Source organism: Oncorhynchus keta, chromosome 37 (genome assembly GCF_023373465.1).
Source record: "Oncorhynchus keta strain PuntledgeMale-10-30-2019 chromosome 37, Oket_V2, whole genome shotgun sequence".
Lineage (NCBI taxonomy): Eukaryota > Metazoa > Chordata > Actinopteri > Salmoniformes > Salmonidae > Oncorhynchus > Oncorhynchus keta.
The window spans coordinates 5,801,350-5,821,875 of record NC_068457.1 but is presented as its reverse complement, the minus strand read 5'-3'; the positions used below and the strand labels follow the sequence as shown (position 1 = coordinate 5,821,875).

The 20,526-nt window shown below is 43.9% G+C and overlaps 1 protein-coding gene and 1 long non-coding RNA gene across 2 annotated transcripts; one reads left to right on the top strand and one right to left on the bottom strand.

Moving 5' to 3' along the window:
• Positions 1-1,765: 1,765 nt before the first annotated feature.
• On the bottom strand, positions 1,766-6,108 carry lig4 (ligase IV, DNA, ATP-dependent). Its single transcript, XM_035754917.2, has 3 exons — positions 5,973-6,108; positions 5,490-5,605; positions 1,766-5,081 (listed from the first exon to the last, which is right to left on the bottom strand). The coding sequence occupies exon 3, from the start codon at positions 5,061-5,063 to the stop codon at positions 2,319-2,321; it is 2,745 nt and encodes a 914-aa protein (XP_035610810.1). The 5' UTR covers positions 5,064-5,081; positions 5,490-5,605; positions 5,973-6,108; the 3' UTR covers positions 1,766-2,318.
• Positions 5,627-11,993, top strand: LOC127916649 (uncharacterized). Its single transcript, XR_008095424.1, has 3 exons — positions 5,627-5,716; positions 6,905-7,062; positions 11,781-11,993. It is a non-coding gene; the product is annotated as an uncharacterized LOC127916649 (long non-coding RNA).
• The last annotated feature ends 8,533 nt before the right edge of the window (positions 11,994-20,526 follow it).

The following is a 20,526-nucleotide window of genomic DNA, read 5'->3' as shown; positions in this document are numbered from 1 at the left end:
GTGGTTTCTTTGCAGCAATTTGACCATAAAGGCTTGATTCACACGGTCTCCTCTGAACAGTTGATGTTGAGATGTGTCTGTTACGCATTTATTTGGGCTGCAATTTCTGAGGCTTGTAACTCTAATGAACTTATTCTCTGCAGCAGAGGTAACTCTGGTTCATTCTTTCCTGTGGCGGTCCTCCTGAGAGCCAGTTTCATCATAGCGCTTGATGGTTTTTGCGACTGCACTTGAAGAAACTTTCAAAGTTCTTGAAATTCTCTTGACTCACTACCCTTTATGTCTTAAAGTAATGATGGACTGTCATTTCTCTTTGCTTATTTGAGCTGTTCTTGCCATAATGTGAACTTGATATTTGACCAAATAGGGCTATCTTCTGTATACCACCCCTACCTTGTCACAACACAACTGATTGGTTGAAATCCATTAATTAAATCCATTAAGACGGAAACAAATTTCACAAATTAACTTTTAACAAGGCACACCTGTTAATTGAAATGCATTCCAGGTGACTACCTCATGAAGCTGGTTGAGAGAATGCCAAGAATGTGCAAAGCTGTCATCAAGGCAAAGGGTGGCTATGAAGAATATGAAATATAAAATATATTGTGATTTGTTTAACACTTTTTTGGTTACTACATGATTCCATGCGTTATTTCATAGTTTTGATGTCTTCACTATTATTCTATAATGTAGAAAACAGTACAAATAAATAAAAACCCTTGAATGAGTAGGTGTGTCCAAACGTTTGACTTTTACTGAACAAAAATATAAACAACAACATGTAAATGTAAAGTGTTGGTCCCATGTTTCATGAGCTGAAATAAAAGATCCCGGAAATGTTTCACACACACAAAAAACGTATTTCTTTAAAATGTTCTGCACAATTTTCTTTTCCATCTGTTAGTGAGCATTTCTCCTTGGCCAAGATAATCCAGCCACCTGACAGGTGTGGCATATCAAGACGCTGATTAAACAGCATGATCATTACACAGGTGCACCTTGTGCTGAGTACAATAAAAGACTGCTGTTTTGTCACGCAACACAATGCCACTGATGCTTCAAATGTTGATGGAGCGTGCTATTGGCATGCTGACTGCAGGAATGTACACCAGAGCTGTTGCCAAAGAATTTAATGGTAATTTTTCTACCATAACCCACCCTCATCGTCATTTAGGAGACTTTGTCAGTACGTCCAACCAGCCTCACAACCGCAGACCACGTGTTTGACATCATTTTGGTGAGCGGTTTGCTGATGTCAACTGTCAAAGTTGTGAACAGAGTGCTCCATGGTGGCGGTGGGGTTATGGTATGAGCAGGCATAAGCGATGGACAAAGAACACAATTGCATTTTATTGATGGCTATTTGGATGCAGAGATAAGGTGACGAGATCCTGAAGCCCATTCATCCACCCCATCACCTCATGCAAAATCCATAGATTAGGGCCTAATGAATTTATTTCAATTGACTCATTTTCTTATATGATATGTTACTACGTAAAATTGTAGAAATTGTTGTTTATATTTTTGTTCAGCATAGATGTAATTTAATTACCAACTCTGAAGAAGGCTTAAAGCTTAATAAAGCGCAGTGATAATAGGAAGAGCAGTGTGCAGGTTTCTTATTTTTTATCTCAAATTAACAGCTTTATAAAGTCACTTTTTCTTTCATTAAAGTCAGTTAATCTACTGAAGTTAACATTGCAACAACAGTTGAAATATTTCGATACCTGGACAATACATGAAGACAATCTTCTAATACCAATTCCCATATTTATTCAAAATATTTATTTCAGTTCCAAAACATGAGAATTGAAAAGATTAAAAGAAAAACATACAATATAATATAATTTGCATTAAATGAAACAAATAGTTTAGTGGATAGACCAGGGTTTCCCAACCTCAGCCTCGGGACCCCAAGGGTAAAACGTTTTGTTTTTTGCCCTAGCACTACACAGCTGATTCAAATAATCAACTAATCATCAAGCTGTGTATTGTTAAGGCAAAAACCAAAACGTTCACCCTTTGGTGTCTCGCTGACAGTTTGGGAAATTATGGGATAGACAGTCTCAACACAATAGTCTGCATTGGTAAGGACATTAAAATAGCTTACCTCAATTAAAGTAGATACACCATTACATATAGGCCTACACTATATCCATATTGAAATGTGTAGAAAAACACTGGATAACTTTACCCTCTGATTCAGAAAATCCTTTAAAACAAACATTTATTTACACTCTAAAATGGATTAAAACAAAATATTACAATCCCAGAGATATGTCAATCATAACGAAGCTTATTGTCCAGTGCTTGCATTACACTAGGTAGTCATTGTCATTACGCAAAAACCCTGCTTTGATAGATTCTGTTACCCATGACTCTCTAACAATCTTAAACTTTTTGGTAAAGAGTCGTCTGAGGGTTCTTAAAGCCAACACTCTTGTTTCCTCCACCACTATGACATGAGAGACCCCTTCCTCAAGCTTCTGCACTACTGTCCCTCCGTAGAAGCGGAATTCCAGAGCCCGCGTGTCCAGACAAGTTGCCGGTACGATGCTTTTAGGGTCTCCTATGTCTGCGTATCTGTCCATGTAGACCCTGAAAGGTCTGAACATGCTAGTGGGGAGGTCATCCCAGCTGAAGTGTTCCTCCAACTTAGCGATGCACTGTGCCGTCAAAGTGTCCACTCTACCAATCCGACCGAAGACTTCCCTCAGCTGCTGCTCGTCTGTGTCCACAAAGTAGCTGTCTCCGTAGCAGTCGTATTCCTTGGCAAAGTGCTCCTTGGTGGAGGGTGAAATGTGTATCATGTGACGTGGTTGCCATGGCACCACCTGCTTCCTGTCTAGGCACTCCAGCAGCCAGGCAGCCCACACTACGTCGTGCTGGTCTGAAGAGATCAGGTTCTTCACGCGCATGTTCTCCACAGCGGCGATCACACAGTAGGAGTCCGGTCCCGGGTTCTGGACTACAATACCGCCACATCGGGCCACTGCTTTCTCCAGCTCCGCCTTGGGGTGCGCCTCATTGCCATTCATAACGCAGAACTCCACGTCCTCGAACATGTCCGTCTCCTTGGTAACGCCAGATAGGTCCTGGGACTTGAAGTGATCGATGACGCCGACAGCTTTCTTGGGCTTGGCCGCTGCCGGCGACTTGCGCTTCTTCTTTTCAGGCTCGTCATTGTCATTGATGCGGAGGTGGCGCGAGAACAACTTCCCGGACGCCTTGTTGCGAAACTGATCGAGCTCAGCTAGGGTCATGCACTGGTGCCACTCTTTGTCCTCCCGGATCTTCTCGATCCTTGGGAAGCGTAGCGTGCAGTTGGTTTTGTACATCTCACTACTGACTATTTCTGCTGCCTTCACCTGGATGATGACCGAGTTGCACGGGTCAATGAAGACTTCCGGTCTCTCCATCCCACACAGAATAGAGGCCGGAGGGTCGTTCTTCCGGTAGACTTTCCAGTGCTTGGCCAGCTTCAACCCCAAGTCATACAGCTCCTTCATGGTGTAGCCGGAACCGATGCGACAGAGCGTGTGGAAAACAGAGGGTTTCTCTCCAGGCTTCGGAGCTTCGGCCACCGCGACGAGGAAATGAGACATCATGCCACCTCGCCTTCCTTTTCCCCAGTAGCCTCCGACAATCAACAGGTCGAGCTCATCCATCAAGCCATCAACGTACTCTGGCTTTATCTTGAGCCAGCCCTCACCTCGCTTATCGGGCTTGTAGACGGATGAGGGATCTTTCACCATGATGCCCTCTTCCCTGTTGTCAATGGCTTCGTTGAGGGCGTTTACCACCTCTTGCATAGTTTTGGCCTCCGTTTTCGGCACCACGTGTATCCTCCCTTTAACAGGAGTGAAGACAGTCTGAAGGTTGTCGTGGCGCACCTTCAACGTCTCGTTGCCAAACTTGTGGTCGTTCACAAGAAGTACATCGAAAACACAAAAGCACGTCTGCAGCTCAGAGTCATCCACTAGCCTCTTGATGTCAAACTTGCTTCCTTTTTGCATGAAGGTGTCGGTAGTGGGGTTGTACGCCATCATCTCCCCATCCAGGATGCATTTGACTACGTGGGGCTTGAAGACATTGTGGATGAAAGGCGTCAGGGAGCCCTCTAGCGGCGATGCACCAAACTGCTGGGTGTACTCGAAGGAGTTCCGTGTGAAGTACTTGTAGACGTCGCCATCCTTGTGCAGCTGGATGCGCTCTCCATCCAGCTTGGTCTCTATGAAGAAGGTGCTGTTGCCCATCTGCTTCTCCACCTGGCGCATGTTGGCCACAGCGGCCAGCATAGGTTTGAAGGCAAAGAAGAGGCCAATGGACACTTCGCTGAGGGACACAAAGGGGTCGTGGAGCTGCCGGCACACCTTGTTTAGGTCTGTGGTGACGTTGTAGAGCTCGGCCGCATCTAAGTGGAACACCTGGAGCACGGTCTCTTTGCTGACCCCCAGCTTCATGTCCTTCAGAATCATGCGGATAAGCCACTTCTGCTCCAGTGCCGTGCTCTGGGTGATAAGGTGCAGCAGGCTCTTCTTCACCAGGTCCTTCTGCTTACCAGCATTGTTGATGGCCACCGAGTCCAGAAAGTCGTTGACTTCTCTGATGGTGAGGTTTCCCTGGCTTGTGCAGCGTTTTTTTAACACAAAGTAGGTCATAAGAGCGAAGTCTCCCGCCTCCCCCTGAGATGTGGTGGGGGTGCGGTAATTCAACAGTTTGTTGGCTTCCGGTCCATTCTTGGGGAGACCCAAGACGTCTATGTAGAGCTTGGCTAACAGACTCTCTTTAATGCCATAGGCCACACGCTCCCTTTCGAACGAGGGGACTATGAGACGCATGGCCGGGTAGAAGGAGTCTGTGGTGGTAGGGTTGTCTTTGTGGAGGGCCGCATGGAACTTCCTCCAGGAGTCTATGAAGTCACGGAGAAACTTTGATTTGTCTGGTCGGAGTTTGGTCTTCTGTATTTTTTCAAGCGTGGTGCACAGGTGAAGAAATGGAACTTGAGCAGCGACAGAGCTCTGGGGAGCAGCAGATTCGCTTTTTGAGGTTCCCTCCATTGTAAAAGCTAAAAAAAACTAAAAAAGAACCAACGTTAATGACCCATAGATTCTAAGGGATGCTCTTAGTTTTCATCCAGGTATTTATGTAATTGTTGTATTGATTGAAAAATATGATCCTGTACTTTAGTAAGTAGTGTTCTACAGTGACTACTTCATTGGAAACATGCAGGGCTGGAACCTGTCCATTATATGCAGCACAGTACATTGAGTATAACAACATTTCCCAAATTACTCACAGTTCCGTAGCTAATGACTACTCAATAAACAAAACATAACTTGAGAATGTGTTTTTTTTTAATCTGTATGACCTAATCCATCACATCAGCCACATGTTTAGAAACTAGTTAGCGAGAATGTACACTATACAATGCATAGCCTGAATACTTATTGAAAACAACATCTCACGTTAGCTAGCTATATTACCTCAAAGCAACCAGCCAACTCGTCAGTGTCTTGCAACTCTTTGGGGATCGCTCCTCTACAACATGCTGTGACATGCCCGGGTTATGACTGCATCCACCATACGTGTCCTGACGAAACTGAAACAAACCAGACAGTGGTTGAGCACTAGAATGCTAAACACAGCTCGTTAGCGTTGTTGTGCCAGAGGTTGTACAATGGTGCATGGTTATACAGTTGGGGCCACTTCGGTAAGCTATGCTAGCTAGCATGCAATCTATAGGCACAGCTGTTAGATTATTTATTATTTACATTTATTTACCTAGGCAAGTCAGTTAAGAACAAATTCTTATTTTCAATGACGGCCTAGGAACAGTGGTTTAACTGCCTTGTTCAGGGGCAGAACGACAGATTTTTTACCTCAGCTCAGATACTAACGTTAGATACATTAATGTCATCATGTTGTATGATGCGATTTCAAATTCAACAAATAACGTGTCAAATTACCTGATTACTTCTTTTCGGTCTCAAAACATAAACAGCCTTTTTTTTATTATTATTTACAAACTGTTATATGAGTTTCTAAAAAAAACACTTCCTTGTTCACAAAGCGGAAACCGTCAGCCACGTAAAACATCCAGTCGGAAACTAAATAAGAGACATAATGGAAAAGCAATTCTTTCATACGTCAGGAGAGGGCGGCAGATACATGTAAAAATAATAATAAAAATGTGTCAAACCACAGCTGGATGAAGGAGTGGCATAAATTAGATTTTAGCGCACTGCTAATTAGAATGCCCTTTATTTTGTGTCCAACTTTTTTTATATATATAAAAAGGTGATAGGATAACATTCATTTTATCAATGTTTCTGTAAAACATTTAATTTCGACACATATTAATTGATGCAGATACAGCACATGGTCACAATACCTTAGGTTGCATGCAGAAAAATAATCATTAAGCAATATTCATTTTGTAAACACACCTCTATAATAGCTTTGAATTTGATCAAATTCATGCTCCAATGTCCATAAGAATGGGTTAAGTCATTTAAGTCCTGACACAGTATGCACCACACACACACATGCCTCACGGCTGTATTAAACTTTATAGTCTGGAAATTCATACAAATTCCTCACTGTGCACAGCCCTGACTGCCCTAAACATAACACACAATGTAGGCCTACAAACAACCTTGCCACATGTCAACCAACAGATTTACTCGAGGTCAAGAGTCCCTGCACCAAGCAAAACATGAAGATAAAGATGTATATGAACTGTGGTGCTTGAGTTCCTCAAGAAAGTATTGTACACCACAGATCAATGAAAGTATTGTAGACTGAAAATTGTGTGCACACCAAAAAACGTTTTTTTCTTGCTTACTCTTTACAGTGAATTCTATATACAGTACCAGTCAAGTTTTTTCTTTTTATACAGGGTAGTGCGTACGGCCCAGTACATCACTAGGGACAAGTTCCTGCCATCCAGGACCTCTATACCAGGAAGTGTCAGAAGAAGGCCCTAAAAATTGTCAAAGACTCCAGCCATGCTAGTCAAGTACTGTAATGCCAAGAGTGTGCAAAGCTGTCTGTAAGGTAAAGGGTGGCTACTTTGAAGAATCTAAAATAGAAAATATATTTTGGTTTGTTTAACCCGTTTTTGGTTACTACATGATTCCATATGTGTTATTTCATAGTTTTGATGTCTTCATTATTATTCTACAATGTAGAAAATAGTTTAAAAAAAAGTAAGAAAAACCCTGGAATGAGTAGGTGTGTCCAAACTTTTGACTGGTACTGTAGTTTAACCAGCGACCAATATATCTATAAAGAGACGAACAGGATCTTCACTCCTTTTAATTATAATGTAATAATAATTAAAGGGCTTGCAGTGGATGCAGAGGCACTCGTAGGTAAAATACCCTGCCACTGATAGAAAGTCCGATACTCCTAATGGTTAAGATGATTATTCAGGGTAGGGCAATCTGATCCTAGACCTGTGCTTAGGGGGCAACGTCTACCTCTGAAGTAGGTCGTCCGGTTTGCTATAATCTTTTCCCACTAGGGGGCCTCCTCTCCCTCTACATGCTCGAGAGAGAGGGAGAGAGGAAGAGAGGGAGGGGAAGGGAGAGAGAGAGAGAGCCGCACATCCTGAGTCACCTCACAGCAAGAGTTGTTTAAATCCAGTTCTGCTGCTGCAGTAGTGGAGAAAGCCAGGAAGAGAAGGAGCCCGCAGGACAGAGAACACAAACACACACTCCACGCTGGTTTATCGTAGGGGCACATGGTTCATTTATACAGTAGAGCAGATGCCTGACAGGGATAAAGGCCTATACAATGGTCTGCTGTCATGAAAAGTCAAACCAACATCCACAGTCAGCCATAGCATAGGTCTCACTTTACACAGTAGGACTGCAGAGTTAGCCAGGTTCATAACAGCGGTTGCGTAACAGTGCTCTATGTGCCACAGTCAGAGAGCGAGGTAGAGCGAGCGCTGACCTAGAAGATGGTAAACAAGTGACGTCAGCTGCTGCTGCCGATGTCGTGGCCTGTTTCTGCTCGCTTCAGGGTGAGAGGGGAGAATGCAGGATAGGATTTGAAGGGGGGTAGTAGTATCATCTGGGACTGGCAGGTTTGTACTGCTCATCCTTCATAGAGGTACAGTGTATGGATATGGAACATATTTGGATTTTAACTTAACTGTAATTAAGCTTCTACTGTGACTGTTATGGTTCCAATACCAGGGGCGGTATTTATTAATTGTAGATCAGCACTCCTACTCTTAGACACTTTATGAATACGGCCCTGCTGCAGTAATTATATCCCAGAAACAGTGATGATGATCCATCCCTCATTAAAACGGTTGCAGGAAACAAGTGCCACAGACAAATTAAACAAAGCAAAGTCACAGACAAACACAAAAGTCCTAAGACAAAAATCCCATCAAACCACATGGCATTATTTTCACAGTAGCATCTAAGAATGACATTTTGGGGCCCACTTTCGGGCGTATTTTCTTCTAGCCTTATTTGGGGCTTAAATATGGTCTGGTACAAAATTGTGTTGACTATGGCAAAAATACCAAGCCTCACAGATGGAGGCTCCCAGTTCTCAGAATGAGACACCTACAGGTATGTGCTGCTGGCAGTAGTTGTGTAAACAAACATAGTGCCAAGGCAGGTTTGATTTATTCTGTCTCACATTATACAACGGGCAGGGTCAGTTCATGTAATACACACATTATACCGTTTGTGTGTGTGTCATTGGCATGCTACAGTTTTGTGAGGCCCCCTTGCAAGGTCTGAGCAAGGAACATGGCTTATGAGGTGTTCATATGCTATCTGGAGGGAAAGGGGCCCTGGACCCCAACCCCCTAAAAACATTATTGGGTTGGAGGCTCCCAAGAGGTCATAGTGAGTGTATAGTGTATTGTGAGGGCGTGTGGTATGCCAGTAGTGTGTGTAGTCCTGCTGTGTTTGTGTAACATATGTGAAACGGCTAGCTAGTTAGCGGTGGTGTGCGCTAAATAGCGTTTCAATTGGTGACGTCACTTGCTCTGAGACCTTGAAGTAGTGCTTCGTGGGTGACTGTTGTTGATGTGTGCAGAGGGTCCCTGGTTCGGGCCCGGGTATGGGTGAGGGGACGGTCTAAAGTTATACTGTTACATTTGCTTTATTCTACTGGCAGGGAGAGCTAGACAGTGCAGAGCATACTTCTACTAAATTTAGATTGACCTCCACACAATCTCTCTTTCTGTGTGTGTGTTTGCCCATGCGTGTCAGCATCACTTTTGATCTCCTTGTCATTCCACCAGATCATCTACAGATGTAGGATCTTAATTTGAGCACCCAGTTGCAGGATAACTGTTCTGCAATGCAGTGTATTTGAGGTTTAAAAAGGCTTCTGGACTTTGCAATTTCCACTTTAAAATGTTCCCTTACAAGAAATGTATCAACCCCTACAAAACTGTACATTAATTATAATCAACATAATAATTCACATTCCCTGTTGCTGCAGGATAATTATCCTACTGTAGCAAACTGGTTCAAATTAAGATCTTACATCTGTATCTAGTCTGCTGTCTACCCAATGTGAATTTCAACACTCACTTTCTCTCTCCCGCTCACATTCACAAGTGTTTGACACTGGACATGATGCTATTTGTCATTGTACAGCACCCTATGGTTACATCACAGGCCCGTGGCTAAACAGAGAGAGATCAATAGCTCTCCACTGACCCCCGCATTGACCTTTGACCTGTTGGCTTATGGCAAGGGATAAGTCCGGACGGGAATGGATGGGGGTGGACCAGATGGACGGACTACACTGTGGGAACGCACAGATGGACTACTACTCCACACTACTCCACACTGGACGGTTCAATGAGAGTGCTGGTGTCCATCCACAGGCATAGCGTTATATTGATACCAGGAAATGGAAAACATTTACGATAACGCTGGGTATTGCCCAATAATGACCTACTCTACCATGTCATTGAGCGGGTGGGCCGCAATAGCCATGTAGCAATTAAGACCATTGGCCAGTAACCAAAAGGTCGCTGGTTTGAATCCAGAAGCCAATTAGGTAAAAAAAAAGAAAAAATACAGAGCAAGGCACTTAACCCTAATTGCTTCTGTAAGTCGTGCTGGATAAGAGTGTCTGCTAAAAAAAATGATGTTGTTTTCTTGGTATTGGAGAGGATTCCTGTTTACCCTTACTCCCTAAGGATATATCACCAGTCAAGAGATAAGGTGGTTTGTCCATACGCTGTTACATTCAAGGACCAGGTGTGGAATTTCCAAATTTTGACTGTGACTTTTTCCCCCCATTCCAAAACCTTTTTCCCCTATACCTTTTCAGGCCACTGGGATTTGTGGTGGGAACTGAGAACAACTGAGCACATTACAACACACACTGGAACACACAACCATGGACATGAGGTCACATGACATCTCCCTCTTATGCAACCTACTCAAGATATCACAGGCTCTCCTTTAAAGATTTTTTGTGACATATCAAAGTGAATTCTTCCACTGCTCTATGTTCGCTACATAGATCAGTCTGAAACTGCCATCATTGAAGTCGTTTGTGTTGACGTCAAAATAAGGGGTATTGTACAAAACAAAGTATCAGCGATTGGAAGGAGGCTCTGGTACAAAAAACAAACATAAAATTAAAGTACAAGGGGTAAAAATATCATGACTGTGTCCAAATTGGCACCATATTCTCTAGCACATTACTTTTGAACAGAGCCCTATAGACCCCACTCGTGAAAAATACTGGTGAATTACTACACAAAACCTATTTGAGCAGAAGTGACTACGTAGTGAACGTGCAGTTTATGCACTACTCAAGATACACAAGCAGAGTTTTGTAGTGTTCAGTAGGAAAACAGTAGTGTTTTCAGTAGTAATCGGGAATAGATTTTGACTACTTGGTAGTAAATAAGTAGTCACTACCCTAGAGCCAGACTACCAGCTTTTCGCGACCACAGAAGAAGTCAAAACAGGAAGTAGTAGCTGTTAGCTAACTATAAGCATCTTCCATCCTTTGTAATCCTCCCTTTCATACCCCTTGTGCTGGCACCATCTGTAAGTTTAAACATTCTTTTATGGTTTATGACTACTTTCATGTCGTTGTTTAGTCTTTTATATAACTTTTTACCACATCTAAAAGACTACTAGCCAACACGGTCTTGTGTTTAGCCTAGCTGTTTGCTAGCCCCATTGAAATGAAGCTATGTAGACAGATTTCATCATGCTTGCAAGGACCGACGCCAGAGACGAGAAGCAGGTATGGGGAGGCAAACGTTTAATCAGGAACAGCCATGAAACAAGACAGGAACAGCGTCAGCACACGGGTATACAAGGACATGTGAACATTAATGCTGAAGCAGGGAACAGAGCGGGGAACCAGACAGATATAGGGGAGGAAATGACAGAGGTGATTGAGTCCAATAATCGGTGATGCGCGTGACAGGGGGGAAGGCAGGTGTGCGTAAAGATGGTGGCAGGAGTGCGCAATGCTGGGGAGCCTGACGGGAGGGGGAGTGGGAGCAGGCGTGACAATGCTAGCTAATTAATAAGTATGCGTTTGTGTGCAAATGTAAAGTATGTTCATATTAGTATACTTACTCATTCTACTTACCTCTTTTGACATGTTGCCAAGGAGGCTCTCGAAATAAGAATACCGGAGACCATTGTTGGCAAGATTAACATTGTTTACCAAATGTTTTTCTGGGTTGTCTTATGTGACCTCTGTTGATAATGGCTTATAATTTGTTGCCTCTTGTGCTTGTCTTAATTTTCTAAAAGGATACTGTGGTGGAGAAATGTTGCCCGCAACAAAAAAAAGAGGATCTGAAGATAGTTAAATCAAAGCCAAAGAAGACAAGGTCTAAAAGGGATTAACATAAGTGTAAATATGTAATATGTATTTAATAAAAACAACATCTCAATTAAGTTTGTATTAGCTTGTTATTTATTGTTTGATTATACAACTACGTGTGACTTGGGTGGGCATTCTAGTTTAACTATTTCTTGGTTGGCCGGGTATGGTTCCCAATCAGAGGCAGCTGTCTATCGTTGTCTCTGATTGGGGATCATACTTAGGCAGCCATTTTTCCACCTGTAGTTTGTGGGATCTTGTTTTTGTGTAGTGCCTGTGAGCACTCCAGTCGTTACGTCTCGCTTGCGGTTAATTGTTTTTGTTAGTGAGTTTCATTTTAATTAACATGTGGAACTCTATGCACGCTGTGCCTTTCGTCCGACCGTTATTACGAACAACCTGACAAAATGTGTCAGTTTTCAATATTAATTCAAAAGGATCAGGAGCAGTTCAGCAGTGACACAACACTACACACACAAATGTCAGTAGTAATTCAATAGGGATTGAGTAGGCATACAGCATGTAGGAATTGTGTAGGTATGTGGAGGTTTTTATGAGGGCACATGGCGAGACCCAAATGTAGACACAGCAGGCAGATGGTTGAGCTCCAATATTTACTACACCAAAAGGGGTAGGCAAACGTCAAGTCGGGGACAGGCGAGTTCATAAACCAGGTCCAAACAGTACAAGGGGATAGGCAGGCTCGAGGTAAGAACAGGCAGAGTGGTCAGGCAGGCGGATTCGGTGTCAGGACAGGCAAGGGTCAAAACCAAGAGGGCTAGGAAAAAAGACTGGGAACAATACGAGCTAGGAGAAACGCTGGTTGACTTGACAAAACAAGATGAACTGGCACAGAGAGACAGGAAACACAGGGATAAATACATCGGGCACTAATGGGGAAAACAGGAGACACCTGGAGGTGGGTGGAGACAATCACCAAGACAGGTGAAACAGATCAGGGCGTGACAGTTTTAGGTAGTAGATACTAAAAAGCTCAGTAGTTACACAGTAGTCATTAAGGGAGAATGGAAATAAATAGGAAATGCATGGTGTTCACCAGTAGTGAAGCATCCCAATGTATCACTCATTAATACTTAATATATTACAAATCCCATCTCAATAGCAATCAAGTAGTAAAACCAGTAGGTTTTGTGTAGATCTTGTGTAGTAGTGATGAGTAGTAATTCAGTAGTACTTTTTCATGAGGGTCAAAAGTAATGTAGCACATATGGAATAGGATGCCATTTGGGACACAGTCTTTGAGTAAACAGACCAGGTGGATGTTTGGGTTGTTACAGGCTGGAGGTTCAATTCAGAAGACAGTGTCTCGTAATTGTTATCTAGTCCTGTCACTTGATTTAGAGTCTCTCATAAAATAGCTTTTGTGTATTTTGTGGTCTTGATGCATGGTTCACCTAATGTGACCGACTGAGTTTTGAACCCAGGTTGTCTGTGCACCAGAAGACAGTGTTAGCCCGCTAAGCTAACACCTGGGCATTAGTTTGGGGAGTTAATACTAGTCTCAGGCAAGTTTACTCATGACATAAGCATGATGGGGCAACGTATTGGGCATTGGGCAGTACCACCATTTGTTTCACTTCCGTGAGTGCAGGTTTTCCTTTTCCAGTTGCAATGCCATTGAAGGCATATATTCCCCTCGGCAAATGTCTTGTTTTAGAAGGCTTTATTTCAATGTGCCCATCCAATATGCATCAGTTGAGATATCCATCACAGTGAGTTAGTTAGCAAACATGGTCTAGCCACTAGACCTGAAATGCAGATGAATGAATGTCAAATCTATTCAGTTCTTACATCTGTTATAGACCTGGCCAATCAAGTGTGACCTGTGACTGCAGTGCAATCAATGAAAGAACAAGCCGACCTGGGAACCTTAGTTTAGCATTTAATCAGTATAACTCAATGGGGAGGCTCCTAGCCTCTGGGAATTAAATAAAACATTTGTGGAATTGAAGATCTGCTTGCAGTCCCCATTTTATAGGAGTATTTCATTTTTCTTTGAGCCGCTTCCCATGATCATACCGTAAGCTTTTTTTTAATTTTGTATTTTTTTATTTCACCTTTATTTAACCAGGTAAGCTACTTGAGAACAAGTTCTCATTTACAACTGCGACCTGGCCAAGATAAAGCAAAGCCGTGCGACAGAAACAACAACACATGGGATAAACAAGCATACAGTCAATAACACAATAGAAAAAAAGAAAGTCTATATACAGTGTGTGCAAATGGCATTACATTTACATTTACATTTAAGTCATTTAGCAGACGCTCTTATCCAGAGCGACTTACAAATTGGTGCATTCACCTTATGACATCCAGTGGAACAGCCACTTTACAATAGTGCATCTAAATCTTTTAAGGAGGGGGGGGGGGTGAGAATGATTACTTTATCCTATCCTAGGTATTCCTTAAAGAGGTGGGGTTTCAGGTGTCTCCGGAAGGTGGTGATTGACTCCGCTGTCCTGGCGTCGTGAGGGAGTGTGTTCCACCATTGGGGAGCCAGAGCAGCGAACAGTTTTGACTGGGCTGAGCGGGAACTGTACTTCCTCAGTGGTAGGGAGGCGAGCAGGCCAGAGGTGGATGAACGCAGTGCCCTTGTTTGGGTGTAGGGCCTGATCAGAGCCTGGAGGTACTGAGGTGCCGTTCCCCTCACAGCTCCGTAGGCAAGCACGTAGGCATGAGGAGGTAAGGCAATAAATAGGCCATAGTAGCAAAGTAATTACAATTTAGCAAATTAACACTGGAGTGATAGATGAGCAGATGATGATGAGCAGATGACGGTGTGTAAGTAGTGATACTGGTGTGCAAAAGAGCAGCAAAGTAAATAAAAAAAATATGGGGATGAGGTAGGTAGATTGGATGGGCTATTTACAGATGTATGGATCTATGGATCTATGTACAGCTGCAGCGATAGCTGATGTTTAAAGTTAGTGAGGGAAATGTAAGTCTCCAGCTTCATCAATTTTTGCAATTCGTTCCAGTCACTGGCAGCGGAGAACTGGAAGGAAAGGCGTCTAAAGGAGATGTTGGCTTTGGGGATGACCAGTGAGATATACCTGCTGGAACGCGTGCTACGGGTGGGTGTTGTTATCGTGACCAGTGAGCTGAGATAAGGCGGAGCTTTACCTAGCATAGACTTATAGATGACCTGTTGCAAGTGGGTCTTGTGACGAATATGTAGCGAGGGCCAGCTGACGAGAGCATACAGGTCGCAGTGGTGGGTGGTATAATATGGCTGGGGGCAGTATTGAGTAGCTTGGATGAATAAGATGCCCAGAGTAAACTGCCTGTAAACTGCCTGCTACTCAAGCCCAGTTGCTAATATATGTATACACTCTGATGTTTCTAAAACTGTTTGAATGATCTCTGTGAGTATAACATAACTCATACGGCAGGCAAAAACCTGAGAAAAAAGTAAACCAGGAAGTGGGAAATCTGAGGTTTGGAGTTTTTCAACTCTTTGCCTATCGAATATACCGTGTCTATGGGGTCATATTGCACTTCCTACGGCTTCCACTAGATGTCAACAGTCTTTAGAACCTTGTTAGATGCTTCTACTGTGAAGGAGGGGGGAATAGAAGCTGAATGAGTCAGAGGTCTGCCAGAGTGGCATGAGCTGGTCACACGCGTTCACGTGAGAGTTAGCTTGTGTTCCATTGCATTTCTGAAGACAAAGGAATTCTCTGATTGGAACATTATTGAAGATATATGTTAAAAACATTCTAAAAATTAATTCTATACATTGTTTGAGATGTTTCTAACGCCTGTAATGGAACTTTTTGACTTTTCGTCTGGACCTAGTGATCGCGCCTCGTGAATTTGGATTACTGGGCTAAATGCGTGAACAAAAAGGAGGTATTTGGACATAAATGGACTTTATCGAACAAATCAAACATTTATTGTGGAACTGGGATTTCTGGGAGTGCATTCTGATGAAGATCATCAAAGGTAAGTGAATATTTATAATGTTATTTCTGACTTTGTTGACTCCACAACATGGTGGATATCTGTATGGCTCGTTTTGTTGTCTGAGCGCTGTACTCTGATTATTGCATGGTGTGCTTTTTCGGTAAAGCTTTTTTTAAAATCTGACATAGTGGTTGCATTAAGGAGAAGTTTATCTAAAGTTCCAAGCATAACACTTGTATTTTCATCAACATTTATGATGAGTATTTCAATAAATCCCCGGATGTTTTGGAACTACTGAACATAACACGCCAATGTAAACTCTGATTTTTGGATATAAATATGAACTTTATCAAACAAAACATACATGTGTTGTGTAACATGAGTGTCATCTGATGAAGATCATCAAAGGTTAGTGATTAATTTTCTCTCTATTTCTGCTTTTCGTGACTCCTCTCTTTGGCTGGAAAAATGGCTGTGTTTTTCTGTGACTAGGTGCAGACCTAACATAATTGTTTGGTGTGCTTTCGTCGTAAAGCCTTTTTGAAATCGGACACTGTGGTGGGATCAACAAGTTCATCTTTAAAATGGTGTAAAATACTTCTATGTTTGAGGAATTTTAATTATGAGATTTCTGTTGTTTTGAATTTGGAGCCCTGCACTTTCACTGGCTGTTGTCATATCGATCCTGTTAGCGGGATCTAAGCCATAAGAAGATAAGGGGCTTTGGTAACAAAACGGATGGCGCTGTGATAGACTGCATCCAATTTGCTGAGTAGAGTATTGGAAGCTATTTTGTAGATGACATCGCCAAAGTCGAGGATCGGTAGGATAGTCAGTTTTACTAGGGTAAGTTTGGCGGCGTGAGTGAAGGAGGCTTTGTTGCGAAATAGAAAGACGATTCTAGTTTTGATTTTGGATTGGAGATGTTTGATATGAGTCTCGAAGGAGAGTTTACAGTCTAGCCAGACACCTGGGTATTTGTAGTTGTCCACGTATTCTAGGTCAGAACCGCGGGTGAGGGCAGCGAATGGTTGAAAAGCATGCATTTGGTTTTGCTAGCGTTTAAGAGCAGTTGGAGGCCACAGAATGAGTGTTGTATGGCATTGAAGCTCATTTGGAGGTTTGTTAACAAAGTGTCCAAAGAAGGGCCAGATGTATACAGAAAGGTGTCGTCTGCGTAGAGGTGGATCAGGGAATCACCCTGCTCGTCCGCGGCAGTCCCAGTCTGAAATGTTTGGCATGCTTCTCAACCCAATTAGTTGGTAAAGACATTTAGAGTATGTTAATATGTCAACCATTTTGAAAAGAAGGTCGACGACATCCGATCCTCGTTTGCTAAGTCAAACGACACCGCTGGTTCTGCTCACACTGCCCTACCCTATGCTCTGACCTCTTTCTCCCCTCTCTCTCCAGATGAAATCTCGCGTCTTGTGACGGCCGGCCGCCCAACAACCTGCCCGCTTGACCCTATCCCCTCCTCTCTTCTCCAGACCATTTCCGGAGACCTTCTCCCTTACCTCACCTCGCTCATCAACTCATCCCTGACCGCTGGCTACGTCCCTCCCGTCTTCAAGAGAGCGAGAGTTGCACCCCTTCTGAAAAAACCTACACTCGATCCCTCCGATGTCAACAACTACAGACCAGTATCCCTTCTCTCTTTTCTCTCCAAAACTCTTGAGCGTGCCGTCCTTGGCCAGCTCTACCGCTATCTCTCTCAGAATGACCTTCTTGATCCAAATCAGTCAGGTTTCAAGACTAGTCATTCAACTGAGACTGCTCTTCTCTGTATCACAGAGGCGCTCCGCACTGCTAAAGCTAACTCTCTCTCCTCTGCTCTCATCCTTCTAGACCTATCGGCTGCCTTCGATACTGTGAACCATCAGATCCTCCTCTCCACCCTCTCCGAGTTGGGCATCTCCGGCGCGGCCCACGCTTGGATTGCGTCCTACCTGACAGGTCGCTCCTACCAGGTGGCGTGGCGAGAATCTGTCTCCTCACCACGCGCTCTCACCACTGGTGTCCCCCAGGGCTCTGTTCTAGGCCCTCTCTTATTCTCGCTATACACCAAGTCACTTGGCTCTGTCATAACCTCACATGGTCTCTCCTATCATTGCTATGCAGACGACACACAATTAATCTTCTCCTTTCCCCTTCTGATGACCAGGTGGCGAATCGCATCTCTGCATGTCTGGCAGACATATCAGTGTGGATGACGGATCACCACCTCAAGCTGAACCTCAGCAAGACGGAGCTCCTCTTCCTCCCGGGGAAGGACTGCCCGTTCCATGATCTCGCCATCACGGTTGACAACTCCATTGTGTCCTCCTCCCAGAGCGCTAAGAACCTTGGCGTGATCCTGGACAACACCCTGACGTTCTCAACTAACATCAAGGCGGTGTCCCGTTCCTGTAGGTTCATGCTCTACAACATCCGCAGAGTACGACCCTGCCTCACACAGGAAGCGGCGCAGGTCCTAATCCAGGCACTTTTCATCTCCCGTCTTGATTACTGCAACTCGCTGTTGGCTGGGCTCCCTGCCTGTGCCATTAAACCCCTACAACTCATCCAGAACGCCGCAGCCCGTCTGGTGTTCAACCTTCCCAAGTTCTCTCACGTCACCCCGCTCCTCCGCTCTCTCCACTGGCTTCCAGTTGAAGCTCGCATCCGCTACAAGACCATGGTGCTTGCCTACGGAGCTGTGAGGGGAACGGCACCTCAGTACCTCCAGGCTCTGATCAGGCCCTACACCCAAACAAGGGCACTGCGTTCATCCACCTCTGGCCTGCTCGCCTCCCTACCACTGAGGAAGTACAGTTCCCGCTCAGCCCAGTCAAAACTGTTCGCTGCTCTGGCCCCCCAATGGTGGAACAAACTCCCTCACGACGCCAGGACAGCGGAGTCAATCACCACCTTCCGGAGACACCTGAAACCCCACCTCTTCATGGAATACCTAGGATAGGGTAAGTAAGGGTAAGTAATCCTTCTCACAAACAGACAGACAGAGGCAGATAGACTGTGTAAGTCAGTGGTGTGTGTGATGTAAATCAGCTACTAAACTTTACTGCTGATGTCACGAATTCCGCCGAAGTCGGCTTCTCTCCTTGTTCGGGCAGCGTTCGGCGGTCGATGTCACAGGCTTTCTAGCCATCGCCGCTCATTTTTCCGTGTATCCATTTGTTTGGTCTTGTTCCCTGCACACCTGGTTTTCCTTCCCAAATCAATCTACATGTATTTATTCCTCTGTTCCCCATCATGTCTTTGTGTAAGATTGTTTGTTGTTACGTGTGTATTGTTGACGCGCCAGACTGGCTTGTTTTTTCCGTGTTATTTTTCACGAAGATGTTTATTGTTAGACAATTCTTGTAACTGTTTTGCACTTTTGCCTAAATAAAGTCTGCGCCTGTTCACAAATCTCTGCTCTCCTGCACCTGACTTCGCTACCAGTACGCACACATCTGACAGCTGAACTCACTGGCACTTGACTTCCCAACATGTCTGATCCATTAGGGAAAGCCTGGGCTGCAGAATGCCAATCATTAGCCAAGTGTCAAGTTTGGTGTCCACATTCAACACCACAGTTCATGGTTTGGTCATGCAGTGATGTAGTAAAGTCACTAAACAGTCAAGTCCAGGTCAAGTCCCAATTCCGCAGTATCTGATTGTCAGAGTCCGTAATACTCTAATCATGAGTCGAGTCACTAGTCCTTTGGTAGTGCTAGAAGTTAGATTTTGTATTGTAGGACCCCTTAAGGTATAAAGAATATATATTACAAGATGATTTGATGAAATACTGAATTTGGCCTTTCTGCTATTAGCCCATACAAACCCATTGAATAACAGATTCGTAAGATATAAAAAAAGATCAGGAAATGATTTAAATAAATGTCCTAATATTGAGTCGTCGGGGCATGGACTCTACAAGGTGTCAAAAGCGTGTCAATGCTTCCCACAGTTGTATCAAGTTGGCTGGATGTCCTTTGGGTGGTGGACCATTCTTGATACACACGGGAAACTGTTCAGCGTTTAAATCTTTTGTCTTGCCCATTCACCCTCTGAATGGCACACATACATACTCCATGTCTCAATTGTCTCAAGGCTTAAAAATCCTTGTTTACTTGTCTCCTCCCCTTCAGCTGCACTGATTGTAGTGGATTTAACAGGTGACATCAATAAGGGATCATAGCTTTCACCTGGATTCACCTGGTCAGTCTATGTCATGGTGCCCTTAATGTTTTGCATACTTACATTAATTTTTCAAACTGGTGTGACCACCATTTGCCTCATGCAGCGTGACATCTCCTTCACATAGAGTTGATCAGGCTGTTGATTATGGCCTGTGGAATGTTGTCCCACTCCTCTTCAATGGCTGTGCGAAGTTTCTGGATATTGGCGGGAACTGGAACATACTTTCGTACATGTCGATCCAGAGCATCCCAAACATGCTCAATGGGGGACATGTCTGGTGAGTATGCAGGCCATGGAAGAACTAAGACATTTTCAGCTTCCAGGAATTGTGTACAGATCCTTGCGACATGGGGCCGTGCATTATCATGCTGAAACATGAGGTAATGGAGACGGATGAATAGCACGACAATGGGCCACAGGATCTCATCAAGATATCTGTGTGCATTCAAATTGCCATCGATAAATTGCAATTGTATTTGTTACCCGTAGCTTCTGCCTGCCCGCCCATGCCATAACCCCACAGCCACCATGGGGCACTCTGTTCACAACGTTGACATCAGC

Excerpts from the sequence above, each read along its gene's own strand:
- lig4 (XM_035754917.2), bottom strand. The coding sequence starts at position 5,063 with ATGGAGGGAACCTCAAAAAGCGAATCTGCTGCTCCCCAGAGCTCTGTC.